Source organism: Lissotriton helveticus, chromosome 7 (assembly GCF_964261635.1).
Source record: "Lissotriton helveticus chromosome 7, aLisHel1.1, whole genome shotgun sequence".
Taxonomy (NCBI): Eukaryota; Metazoa; Chordata; class Amphibia; order Caudata; family Salamandridae; genus Lissotriton; species Lissotriton helveticus.
The window spans coordinates 1523213105-1523226396 of NC_136068.1; the positions used below are offsets into that span (position 1 = coordinate 1523213105).

The 13292-nt window shown below is 43.4% G+C and overlaps 1 protein-coding gene across 6 annotated transcripts in view; it reads right to left on the reverse strand.

Moving 5' to 3' along the window:
- Window positions 1–13292, reverse strand: part of LOC144767519 (outer dynein arm-docking complex subunit 1-like) — a 650935-nt gene that overhangs the window by 160023 nt on the left and 477620 nt on the right. For 4 of the 6 annotated variants that reach the window (XM_078650939.1, XM_078650938.1, XM_078650943.1 and 1 more), the window contains one exon: window positions 9173–9252. In XM_078650939.1, coding sequence (XP_078507065.1) covers window positions 9173–9252 — 80 coding nt within the window. The remainder of the gene's footprint in view (window positions 1–9172; window positions 9253–13292) is intronic. The other 2 variants (XM_078650940.1, XM_078650942.1) reach the window with 1 other exon arrangement.

A 13292-nucleotide genomic window follows, 5' to 3' on the forward strand; every position in this document is an offset into this window, starting at 1 on the left:
GCCCTCCCGTTTTATGTGATGCCAAGTTGCCAACCATTTGCAATGCAATTATGTGAATTGGAGACCTATTGCATTGAAGATGCTTGTTTCGCCCCGTTCTCCCTCTGTCCATGCCCAGGAGAACGGAGTACAGCTTTCCCCTCACCCCTCACCCCACCCCCGCACCCTGGCCCTAGCCCTCTGCATCCAGCCAACAACCACCCCTCTACTCACTCCAGCCCACACGCCCCCTCGGAGCCCCTCCTGAAGCCTGTAGAGCGCAAGCTGCATCCTACTCCAGAGAAAAGGGGTGCAGGAAAGAGGAGGAGAATGTCGGGGGACCAGGATGGTGGGGGAATTGCGTTGAGGAGGCTTGATGCTAGATTTAAATGAGTGCTCACTGCTTTGTTGCAGAATGGTTTTCCTGCATCCCTTGGAGTTCGCCCACCAGCAGGACAAGCCTTCGTGAAGTGCAGGAACTATCTCTGATCGATTAACAGTAGCATCCGAAATCTCATTGTACCCTTCACCTATTTTTCATTTGAAATAAAAGGATTGTGACTGCAGCACATCTGCCTGTTTGGTACTGATCAAAATAATCCCTCACAACCCTCCTAAAAATGGGCTGATTTCAAGTTGGTCAGAGTTCTGAGTTCAGCGGTATTTACAACGCCCAGTAATTATTGAGTGTCTTAAATTCCTCATACTTCCTTAAATTTCAGGAAGCTCGAACCTGCTAGAATTTAACAAAATACCAAAATACAATTTTTACTGTGGCATACAGATTTTGTTGCAGCAAGCACAAAAATCCGTTGCTGCTCCAAAATCTTCATGTTGTTCCTCAAAAACTAGGACCAGGTGCTATTTACTGCACCCTATATATTCTAAAGGAGCTAGATTTGATCAGAATTGATAAATACCGCATACTCCTCTTCTAACCAGTGTGGAATCAGGACCACTAAAGTGTGTAAAATGAGAACTCTCACTGTAACACTCAATGTCACCAACATAGCAGTCATCAATTCTAAATCTCCTCACTTTGGCTTAAATTAACCCCAGATTTCTTGTAAATTGCTGAAAGGCCTGAAGTCAGCATCAAATGACGTAAAATTCCCAAATCCCACATGAATTGGGCCAAAATCTCACGAGAACTGGTTGAAATGACCACAAACCTTGCACTTATGAGCGAAATAAACTAGAGCCTCACATATTGCTTGACTTGTCCGAATTCGCCTGAAACTGACCCAGTCAACACACATCTCCCAAGAGTGGCACACATTTCCTCGAATCTTCATCAATTAATTAAATGATTCTGCAATCTTTTCGAAACGTCAACTTCAACTACAGGGAGCGTCAAATGGCAATTTGGAAATATCTCACTTTACTACGAATCTCCAAGAAATGGCTCAAATGCTCCCAAACCTTCCTAAAAGTTCACATGGCACTAGAAATCTCATTGAAATGATTCTAAGATTAGAAAAGTAGTTCAAATGCTTGCAGTTTGCACTGAAACTGTACCAATGACACGAAATCCAGAAATAGTTTTACCAACTCAAAATCTCACAAATGCCTCACTCAAAATAAACCACATGTTCTAATCACCACAAATCCACATCAAAGAGTTATAGAAGTCTTGGATACAAATCTTGGGATCCTGGGATGTTAGGATCTCAAGATCAAGAATTCCCCATGTTTCCCAAAATGCTTCAACTCTTACATGGTATGCCTAGAAATGGTCTTACAGAAAATTAACATAAATAGTGACAAAGACCTGCATTGTTGAAATAATAAAAGATGAGATAATAGGTGCTAGCCTTTTATTTTCAGGACCCGGCTGATTTGTTACCTATTGTGTGACTATCTGTTCCAAGAGGGGGTCTCCCTATCCCTATGACAATTTCTCCTCATTCCACCTCCTAAAAATGTATCACTAACACTTCTGATGTTGAATAGCTACTTTTTTATTAGGTCTGCATTGACAGCACAGCTGTAGAGAAACTCACAGGATCAAAAGAAAAATAATCTGCAATGCCATAGGTCTCAGATTTACTTGAGTTTGAGCTATTGGCATTGTGAATGACAATGCCTTTTATTTATGTTTTGGTTTTAAAAACATAAATAAAAGGCATTGTCATTTACAATGCCAATAGCGTAAACTCTTGCTAATGAGAGACCTATTGCATCGTAAATGCTTTTTATCACCTGTTGTTAGGGGTTTTATGACTTTGGGCACTTTATCACTGCTGATCAGAGCTAATGTGTATGTGCTCTCTATGGTAAACTTGGTAAGATTGGTCTACACCTGTTTGGCATATTTAATTTACCTGTCAGTCCCGTATACCGTGGTATCTTATATACCAAGGGCAAGTAAATTAAATACTACTGCTAGGCTTGCAGCACTGCTTGCGCCACCCACCAAAGTAGCCTTTCAAACTTGTGTCAGGCCTCTGCCGCTGCAGGCCCTGCATGCGCAGTTTACTGCCGCTGTGACGTGGCACGTAAAGTGGTTGCTATGTCTGTGACTCCCCTTTTACTACATATCAGTCACCTCCAACGTAGGCCCTTGCTAGCCCTATTGGCAGGGTGCAGTGTAGATAAAAGGTAGGACATGTGCCTTAACTGTGTGGCATGTCCTTGTAGTGGCAAACACCCTATTTGGTTTTTCACTGCTGTGAGGCTGCTTTCTCATAGGGATGCATTGGGGGATTCCCTGATATGTGCTTCATTGGTAATTCCTGACATGCGTGATCAAGTTTGGTATGTTTGGAATAGTGGTGATAAATTCTGTGTATTGGTGTTCGCAGATTTATTATTACTATTTTAGAAATGCCACTTTTAGAAGTGGCCATTTCTGTGTTCTATATGTCTTTGTGCCTGCCTGTTGTGTATTGACTGTCTGGCCTTGGAGTGACAGGGGCTGGGGAGGTGCAGTGGCTCCAGAGATTCTGGATGAGTCAGCGCTAGGCTGAATAGGCCTGGTCTGCATTTGGAGTGGTGGGAGGAGTAGCACCTGCACCTGAATAGGGATGTGCCTAATTTCCCAATGATGGCTCCACCCCCCTGTTGTGTGTTTGGGGCAAGTGCTTTCACTTACAATGGGGAGTGTTGCGCACTGTAAAGATATTTTGAAGTGCCCCCCAAAACTGGTTGGGCTGGGCTCAGAGCCCTGTGCCAGCAGAAAACAAAGACTTTGTGGACCATAAATTTTAGGGCTGTGACCCCATGTTTTTGGAGCTTACTTGGAACTTGTGGAGGGGAAGCCACTGTGTGGTACTGCTGCCCCAGCGGATTGTTGTGCCAGGGAACCACCATTGGGACTCTGCCTATGTGCTGGCCTGAGCCTGCCTCCTGCTCAGGCCCCCAGTGAACTGTCAGGGCTTTTGTGGCTTGCCCTCTCTGACTTTAAAGCAGGGCGTGATGAGCTCTGATCTTTAACCCTGCAATTTTAAGAGCGCGTGGTGGGCACTCTCTACTCTTGTTGCCTGAGCCCGAGAAGGGGTTTCAATCGCCAAAGGTGGCGGGTGCAGAGTACATTTGCACCGTGGAGAGAAGCCACAGCAGCCAGGGTGGAGATTCCCGGTGGAGCGCAGGGCAGCCTCTGGAAGTTGCTACAGGAGGGAAGAGCAGTGATGTGGAAGTGCTCTCCCCTCCCTAACCTCCAGTGCGGGTGCCCAAACGGGGGGACAGACCTTCGGGGACGGTGCCGCATTGGTGTCTTCCGACGCAACCCAAGGTTGCCTTGCAACCAGCCAGAGCCGAAGGAGGCCCGCCCATCTCCAGGAGTGCAAGGCCCCCAACCTGGAAGCGGCAAAAGGAGCTGACAAAGAAGTGGTGAGGAGGAGGCTTCGCTCCGTGCCTTCCCTTCCCACAGGGACCTGACCGGAGAGCCCAGTGTGGCACCGGAAGCAAAGAGAGAAAGTCTCGCAAAGCATCCAGCAGTTCCTGTAGCACTCCCTTGTCTCGAGGGTCTGAGAGGAACGGGAGAGCAGAGGGGAAGCAGTGCTCTCCTTCTCCCTGGCCGTAACGGCCGCTGCAAGAAAAGCCAGGTGAGAACCCGAACCGCCGTCACCCTACGTGGCCAGTTTAGCAGCTGCCCCGTTTGACAACGCGCAGCTGCTAGAGTGACACTTGGCCTGACAGCCCTACTTTTAGGCAGGGGCATTTGTGAGTTTTGGCCGCTCGGGGTAAACCTCAACAGAGGTCCCTGAGCCTTGGTGGAGGGAGGAACTTCCACATCAAGAGGCTTCCTGGTACTTTGGGGGACTATGGGATTGTGGCACCCATTTTCCCCTTACACATCGCAGATCAAGCTCAGTAGTAGGGGTTCTGCCCAATGTCTAATGTTCACCTGTGTGTTGAACTAAGTGCCAAGGTTGGCACCCTACGCATTAGAACGGTGACCTGCATATGCCTAGGCGGGGCATGATGTGTTTCTGATAGGTGCACTATGACAAGTGTTTACGATGGTGCACTGTGGCTGTTGTTTTGCATAATGTATTGTGTTTAGGGCACTCCTAGAAGTAGTTACTGGTTGTCCTCACTAACTATGACATATGTGATGTTTCTGACAGTGGCCCGATTGGCCTAAGTGATTATGTACTCGCTGTAAAGTCATGACAAGTGCCTAGTGCCACAGTGATACATGTGATTGTGTTCAAATGTGTTGTTATGGATAATACAAAGGATATTTTTATATAACCTTGTGTGGAGTTTCTTTTGTGGTGTGCCCAGTATGTCGCTGCTGTGTGAGTGTGTTGCGGAAACGCTTTACACATTGCCTCTAGGATACGCCTGACTGCTCTGCCAAGCTACCACGGGGGTGAGCAGGGATTATCTTCAGCATGTAACTCTCTTGCCCTGACTAGAGTGGTGGTTTCTGCCTGGCTTAGGCCCATGCCCTGACCAACCAGAAATCCCATTTCTAACAACAATTTATCTAATGTTGGCAGCGTTCATTCTGCAAAGGGCAACAAAGACATTTCAGGAGTCACAATGGCCCCCTAGTGAGAGTTTACCGTGGAAGAGCAAGGCCGGGATGGATGATGGCCTTTTTTCTTAAATCTGCTCTTGTACTGGTAAACAGGCAAATCTTTGTAGAACATGCAGAGGAGCAGGTGTAATGAAAAACAAGCATAAGCAAAGCAATAAATATCAAAATGTTATTTTGTAGGAACATGCACAAAATATATATGCATACCTACCAAAGAACACAGGCTTACTTACATTTACTCATCCAAGAGGGATAGGTACATTTAAAAGAAGGTAGTGATAAGCCGCTTTTAAAAATGGATTAGCATGTTTCAGGAGCTGGTTGGGGAGTGGGTTGGGGGCGAATTAACACAGCAGGCAGGCATAAGGATGAAGCAACCTTAAGGGTCAGAGGAGAAGCACAAAAGAGAGAACACGGGTGAAATAGTGCAAAGTGCGAGAAAGGGCAACATGAAGGGGAGAATAGTACATGAGGGAGAACGCTACAAAACACATGCACTGACATGGACATGCACTGACATGGAGTGCTTACACAAACATAGAAACGTATTTCCCTAAAAGTGAGAAGTCGAAGCATAGGAGTCAGCCAGCCAATCAAAGAGATGATAAAGAGCTATGATCCAGGGGAGGTCTGAACACAAGATGAACTTGCTGTACGGAAGTGCCTCTTTTTGCATGATCACCCCCAACGTTTTTGACTGATGCTGTGGGTTTTGTTCAACTGTGAGAGTGCACTGCGGCTTGCTAACCAGACCTCAGTGCCAGCGTTTTGGCCCTACAAAGTATATGCTTGATTGGCTTATACCCAATTGGCATGACTTTACTTACTTATAGGTCCCTAGTATATGGTACCTGGGGTATCCAGAGCCTGTAAGATGAAGTGTCCCACCATGGCTGCAGCAATTATCGTGCCACCTTGAAGTGACAACATGAACAAAAGCCTCTCAGCTTGCCATTGCAGACTGGCAGAGAAGTTTTAAACTGCTAGGTAAACTTTGCCATTTAAACTAAATTATAAAAACCCAACTTCTCTTTTTCATATAAATGTCACCCCCACAGCAGGCCTATCGATTCCTAAGGCTGGGTGCTGTATTTTAAAGATTAGAGCATGTACTTGTATATGTTATGGCTGAAAAGCTGGTAGCCCCATTGGCTAGTACAGGGGGAAAGTGTGAATGACTCCCAGGAGCACAAACAAAAGAGACCTTCCATTGGAAGAGGTATCACCTCTTGTTAGGCGAAAGTCAAACAGGGTGTGAGCCTAATGGGCGAGCTTCAAGGTATAAGCTGCCTTTGAAGGGAAGATGGTGGACACACATAAGAAGGGCTGCTCTTTTGTTGCTTTTGTTGGTAAAGGGCTTGGCGTCGGGACAGAGGCAGAAGACCAGTTGCCAAACCATTTTTTCCGTAGATGTGTAGCATTCAAGTAGCAACACCCATAGTATGGGCTACCAAGTTCCACATACCAAAAGGGGGTTTCTGCCATCTTGGGAGAGGACATGTTAGTGCATCCTGGAATAGCTAGATGCCACACACTGCAGGAAATCATCATCGGGTGGGGGAGGATCCTTGCTGCCCACTGGCTAGTACCTTCTGCATACAGAGAGGGCCCTTTCTATGCATCAATAAGACACCGCAGGCACCCAGACCTCAGATCACTTGTGTACTGGAGACTGAACCAAAGAAGGACTGCTTTGCTGTTCCCTGGTCCTGGCTTGAGAGGCTGGATCAAACGATGGACTGCACCTGCTGATCACTGGCTAAAAAAGATTTAAAAAGTTGCTCCTGAGCCTCAGAGAGAAGGGGTTACCTCTAAGAGTCAGTTGGCTGATTTCCAGTTACAGCAACCAGTGCCTCATAAGCTGTACAAGCCCAGTCAGTAGCCACAATCAGTGGCCAGCACCGACCGCCAACATGCAGCCAAAACGACCAAGTCCCAATGCTCAAGTTGCGCTTGAGTCTGTCAGACCTTAGCAAGTCATCGTAGTCCAGTTTAGTCACCCAAGATGGACACTAGCCCTCACCAAAGGTAACTGCTAGTTTCGCTGTGAACGGGGACCAGTGATCCAATGGCAACTAGACTCTTGCTGGACCAAAGACGACTTCAAGGGACATCAACCCCAGAGGTCAAAGTCGTCACACCTGGACCATGATCCAAGATGTAACCTCTGGAAGACCCCCAATCGACCACACAGCATCCTCAGAAATAAGATCTATTTTGATAGATTGCTGTTGTGTTGCATGACTTTCTTATTGAATTGTTTTGGTACTTCTAAATGCTTTGCACTTGTTTCTTTTTGACTGCTCAAAGAAACAATTACCCAGAGTTGAGCTAAGGATTAACAAGCGAGGCTGACTGGACCTAAGTAGGAATTGTGAGTGTATTCCAGTATGAGTTTGCAGAATCACAGCATATAATACACCACTTTCCTCACACTGGCTGAAACAAGGAACGCCATACAATAAAAAATAAGCAAGTGTGCTGGTTGGCACGACCTAAAAGGAGCCTAGAGCTCCTTATTCGCATGACCAGAAGTAAATACACCCTGCTAGCACTTTGAGGTGTGATTTAAATTTCTAGAGGGATGACTACCAATACAGCCTAGAAGTTCTGCCACAAATCCACTTTGGGATCCATGATTCTGCTAAAAATCCTTTTGAAGCAAAGCTGCCTAATATAAATCCTGTTTCGAGCAAGGATTTAGAATTAATTAATGAATAACAATGTATTTATATAGCTCAAATAGCTACCCAAAGAGCATAGAAGTGCCCATTTTTTAATGTTGTCCAGAGCATTTAAACTGAACGCCGAAGTGGCTGAAGCACAAACCTTACACAATCTGCATTTTCATACAGCAAACCTTCTGCAGACGTTTATAGGAAATACATTCATATTAATTAATTAATTTAACTTCTGACAAAAATCCTAAATCGTATTGCGATAAATATAATAATAATAATCCACATTTGTAAAGCGCGAACAATCACCCGTAAGGGTCTCGAGGCGCTGTGGGCCGTCGGGAAGATTAAGCGAGCTATTGCCCAGAGTCACATGGTGCTGGGCTAATCTGCCGCCGGCCCCGGGGATCGTACCTTGATCCCCAGATTCCGGAGTCAGTCACCCTGGCCGCGGCGCCACACCTCTGATAAAGCATCATAAGAAGGAATAGGTATCATGTGGCTCAATTAAATTTGTAATAAGTTTCAGAAATAATAGTAGTTGTATCCAAACGTAAACAATAATAACTATTGGTGTATGGCGTAGAAAGAGCAGAAGGGAGATACAAGAGTGGAAACCATGTTGTGAGCAAACAATGCAGCTTAGCTTTTAATACAGGAATATTAAACTTGAGTATCAGTAGCATAAGTATGATCTTGCTGATGCTGCTAACCAAATAAATATAACAAACTGTACACTGATCATATTGTAAAAATAATATTACTGGAAGCTCGTGGCAGAAGCTCAAGTTGTTTAAGATGTGAGGCGTCTGCCTATCAGGTAAAAGGAGAATTTAAAATCTTACTCTTAAGAGGAAAATACACAAAGAAAGAAAATACACAGTGCTTCCTGTCATATATCCTCTATTTTTTCTACCACAGATCCAAGTGTGGGAATTTTTTCTTGCCCACATAAAAGCACGGAAACTTTTCTTGGTATAAACTGTGCTGGAGTCACATACTATCTCTTTCTAAGTGGAACAGTTACTGGTGCATCTAGTTTGAGGACAAGAGCATAGTTTACTAAAATAATATCTTTGGGAACAAAAATATTTACCTGTAGGAATTCTGATGGTCATATTCCCTGACACTATCTAAACCTGACACATGAAGAATTTTAGCAGTGATGAGTGGATAATTAAAAGTACATTCCTAATTGATTATCATTGACTTGGCCCACCAAAACAACATTCTGAAATTGTAAAGTGACCGCTTATTCCTATAAAATGTTTTCCAAAGTGTCTTTCAAAATATAATTTCTACATGGTGCAACCAAATCATCATGAGTTAGCGAGTACCTACAAAGGAACAATGGATAGGAGTGCACCCCGTTCAACAACTTGGACACCTTAACCTGGTGAGACAATTAATAGTCTACAAGGCTCAGGGTAGTTGATGTGGCATGTGGCTAGTAAAATAGGGTCTACTTTACTTTTTTGTGGCAGAAAACAGACCTTGAAAGACACATATTAAAATAGCACCATACCCATTCCTTCCAGATCGACTTCACTAGTGTCAGAGCGGCCGCTGGACACTGCTCTACCACGAGGCATTTTCTGTCGCCTGCTAAGAGAAAAGAGATATCAAATCAATCTTGAGTACTGAGTAGTATCAAATTTTTATTGCTTTACAAATGTTAAAATACAGAAGCTAACAGAAAGAGAATCATAGAGCTCTTTTCAAAGGTAATTTAAACTTTTGAGTAATTTACATTGTAATTTATCCTTACACTTTTGAGTAACTTTACTACTTTGGGCTATTCACAAAATCCGAATGTAAATTTCCTCAAAAAATGTAGACTTACATGGCTTCATCCCCTTGAAAAGGGGGTGGAGCAAAATTTACGAGTGTAAGTTACTACTGCCAGAAAGAAACAGTAACACCCTCCCATAGAAAATAATTCCAGTGTGGACTTAGGGCCCGATTTAATTATTGGTGGACCATTGGCCTTGAAGAGGACTTTATGTCCGCCAGGCCAGGACTACTCTGCCTGCCAAATTTATCAATGACCTACTCGCAGACCGTTATTTATAAAGGCATTGACAGGAATTGCCATCTCGTCTGTTCCTGTTCATACATTTTACTGTTTTTACAGGGTTGCGTCGTAAGGACCTAGCCCTGTAACTAACAGTACACGAACAGTACATTTTTGTTTCCAAAAAGAAAATACAGAAATGGGATTTTAGTTTTGTAAATAAAAAAAGTAATGCTCACCTCCCCATTGGAGGTTTCTCCCTTGGCGGGGGAAGCATTAAAAATGTTTTTGCTGTTCCTTACCGCCCTGTTTTATCTGGCCATAAGGAACAGTAATGACTGCATGTCCGCGCATCCAAATTGGGTAGGTGGACATGTAGGTATTTCTCCAACATCGATTGCTCCCAGCGGCCGTTGAAGGCAGTTAATTAATGCGCAGACAGAGTAGTGTCCGCCGTGATTAACCCGAAGGCCCGCCAACATCTAAATGCAGCAGGCAGACTGCATTCTTAGAGGTGAGGATACTCTGTTGCAACAGAGTATCCTTACTGCCAAGAATTAAATCAGGTTCTTACACCAAAACCTTGTGGGAATTAAAAATTATTTAAAATAGTTTAAAATATAACTAAATCAAAGTTAATGTAAAAACAAATCTAAAAAAAACACTTTTACAATTTAATGATAAAATGTTTTAACAACCTTTTTTGAATTTTAAATAAACAAACGTAATATTCATTTTTATTAAAATATAATTGTTAGTGTAGTACCAGTAACTGTACTACAAAATGCAGTTTGTCAGTAGGACCAATATTTAAGCTGAAGGAAGCCACAAGAGATGGAGTCTGCTGGCTAAGTTGTTGACAGCTGATCTAGATGACCCGAGTTCTACACCATACTTCCCCATTTGACCATAATGTTGATGGGGAAAAATATTTCATTATCAGGTCCATCAACTTGTAACTGTCAAAACAGGTAGTGCAAAGACATAAATTAAATGCTGAAATTAAGAATTATTGCAATTGTATTTATATAGCACTTACTAAGCAATTAACTGCTATTTACATTCTACCGAGTTCACTTCTCTGAATTGCCGGAATATATGCAATTACTAGTGAGGAGCTAAAGTCATGGTTCAACTTATTCATTATCTTCTGTTTACTAACGTCATACACTCATATGAATTTGGTACTACCTGGGTCCCTCCAAAATAATCAGTGCATTTTTTAATTAGAGTATGCAATTAAATTAGACCCAAATAAAATCTTTTAACCTGGAGGAACTACCTGGGACAGGAAGCTTGGTTGTTTCCAATAAAGGGTGTGGCTAAACCAAGCAAACCCTACTAAGCAAAGACCTGCTGATACTAAGCCCTGAATAAAATGTGAGACTGTGTGGTGTGCCAAAATCCTTTAATCAGCCTAGAATTAAAGCAGGTATACAAGTTCACTTTTTGATTTTGAGACATTGAGAAAATAGCTGAACCAAAGACAGTAAACATGGCAGACAGACAGAGTCCCCTAGGGTGGTTAATTGGAGAGGCCACAGAGCTCTCTAAATGAGATGTTGCGGATGTTCCTTAGCAATCAGCTCTCATGCTGAACAGCCAGCTGCTAAAAGTGGGTCCCGAGTAAGTATTCTTGGCTTTCAAACTAGATGCGGATAAACAGTTTGAGGCTTAAACCCGCATGTACTTCTATGTTATGCCTCATAGTTATCTTTGTAATCCCTTATCATAATTCATACATGCTAATGTCTGTAAACGGTGAGGTCAGCAATGGCTGTCGCACCAATCCTCTAGATCAGAGGTTCTCAACATTTTGACTTCTGGGGACTCTTACTCAATCATCACTGGAACCCAGGGACCCCCACTCAATCGGTATTGGATTCCAGGGACACCCCCCTGTAGTGTAGTTCCTATTTTCCCAATAGGCTCTGCGCATTGGAATAATATCTTCAATAGTATAGACGTAGGACTGTGGTTAACTAGGTCTTCTACTGACGATATTAGACTTAAAGTTATGTGTGCCAGCTAGCTCAGAGTTCACTAGAAACTTTCTCGAATAGGCAAGGAGGAGTTTAACCTCCCTGGATAGACAAGAAGGGATTTAGTTTCTGACAACCATAGAACATGACAACTTTGCTCTCCCCTAATCAAGAGTATATCTCCAGAGTCGTGTGAAAACAAAAGACAACTTATTTTACTCAGTCAGTACGTGCATTCTTAGTTTCACCAGTTTGTAGAGAAATAAGAGATGGCGTGGTTCAATAAAAGATGTTATTTATTGATCAGTCTCTTTTCTCATACAAGAGAAATGAATCGCTATTATTGCAATACTTATAGTTAAGTAAAGTGCATACAGTAAAAACAGAATTATAAAATAATACTGTAAAAGCATTTATATGGTTTCTTAGCCATATGATACTTAAAATGGATAAAAGATATACATACATATATACATTGACTAATCGTACTCAACTGGTGCTTCTAACTACGCCTACCCCGGTGTACCTGACCTAAGCCTAATACTTGGGAGGGAGTAAGTAAGTAGCAGTTTAAGTTAAGTTTGCTTTGCCAAGAATCTGACTCAAGAATTCTCTGTAAGGGGTTAGTCAGTTCAGTACCTGGGATTTAGAAGGCTGGAGGGTTGGTATCTCTGTCTCAGGACTCGATATCCCAGTTACCCGCGAGGGCGGCTGGAAACGCCGGAGGCTGGATTTCTCGGCAGGAGAAAAGGCAGCTTCTCTCTCAGCGCGTCAAAAAGGAAGGGGCAGCGTCCGTGGGCTTTTCTGCATCAGCTGGGCTCTCCGGCAAGTAGCGCTGCTCCAAGCTCGTCATCACTGTGTCCTAGCTTAGGGCAACGTCGGTATATTTATACCTGAAAGGTGCCGTGTTTGACGTAAGGATGGACATAAGACGTCAGCAAGAATGTCATAAGGACTGGTCGTTCTTACATTCTTTGCAGGAGTTCTCGAGAGAAATCAAAACAATGGTCGCGGGGATTTCCCAGGTCTGTTGGAGGTTTGATTTGTTTTGAGAACTCGGTGTGCTTCTCTAGGGGGCTGAAGGGATAGTGCTTGCTTAATGTGACAGCATGCGCTATGACCTAATCTGAAGACGGGTTTCTGTGCCGTTGTATGGACATTAGTGAATTAATAACCGGACAAGGGTCAGAAATAGGAGTATCAATATAGGTACCTAGATAAACACACTACACCCACTCCACGAAATGATGTACATATTTACTAACCTAAGCAATAGTAAACATAACTAACAGTGCATTTGTATACCGGACCACCCCAAAAATATATATATTTTTTGAAAAATGGCGTACGCAAAATATACGAAATGAGTATAGGTACTGTATGCATTTAAGCAGTATAATCATTCAAAAGGAGATGCACATTTTATATCGGCCTGAATGATTTGCGAAATTACACATGAAATGGCTCTTGATACAGAAAAAAAATTGCGAGACCATCTCATCACATATAAACACAATGAATTGCATATAAACTAGAGGTTGAGGTAGGGGGCGTGGCTTGGCAGCCGATGGAGGTAGACGTGTGAGCGCTGAGCTCCGCCGTGGCCTCCTCCATTAATCCTGGCGCTGGTGATCCTGATGGCCTTGGAG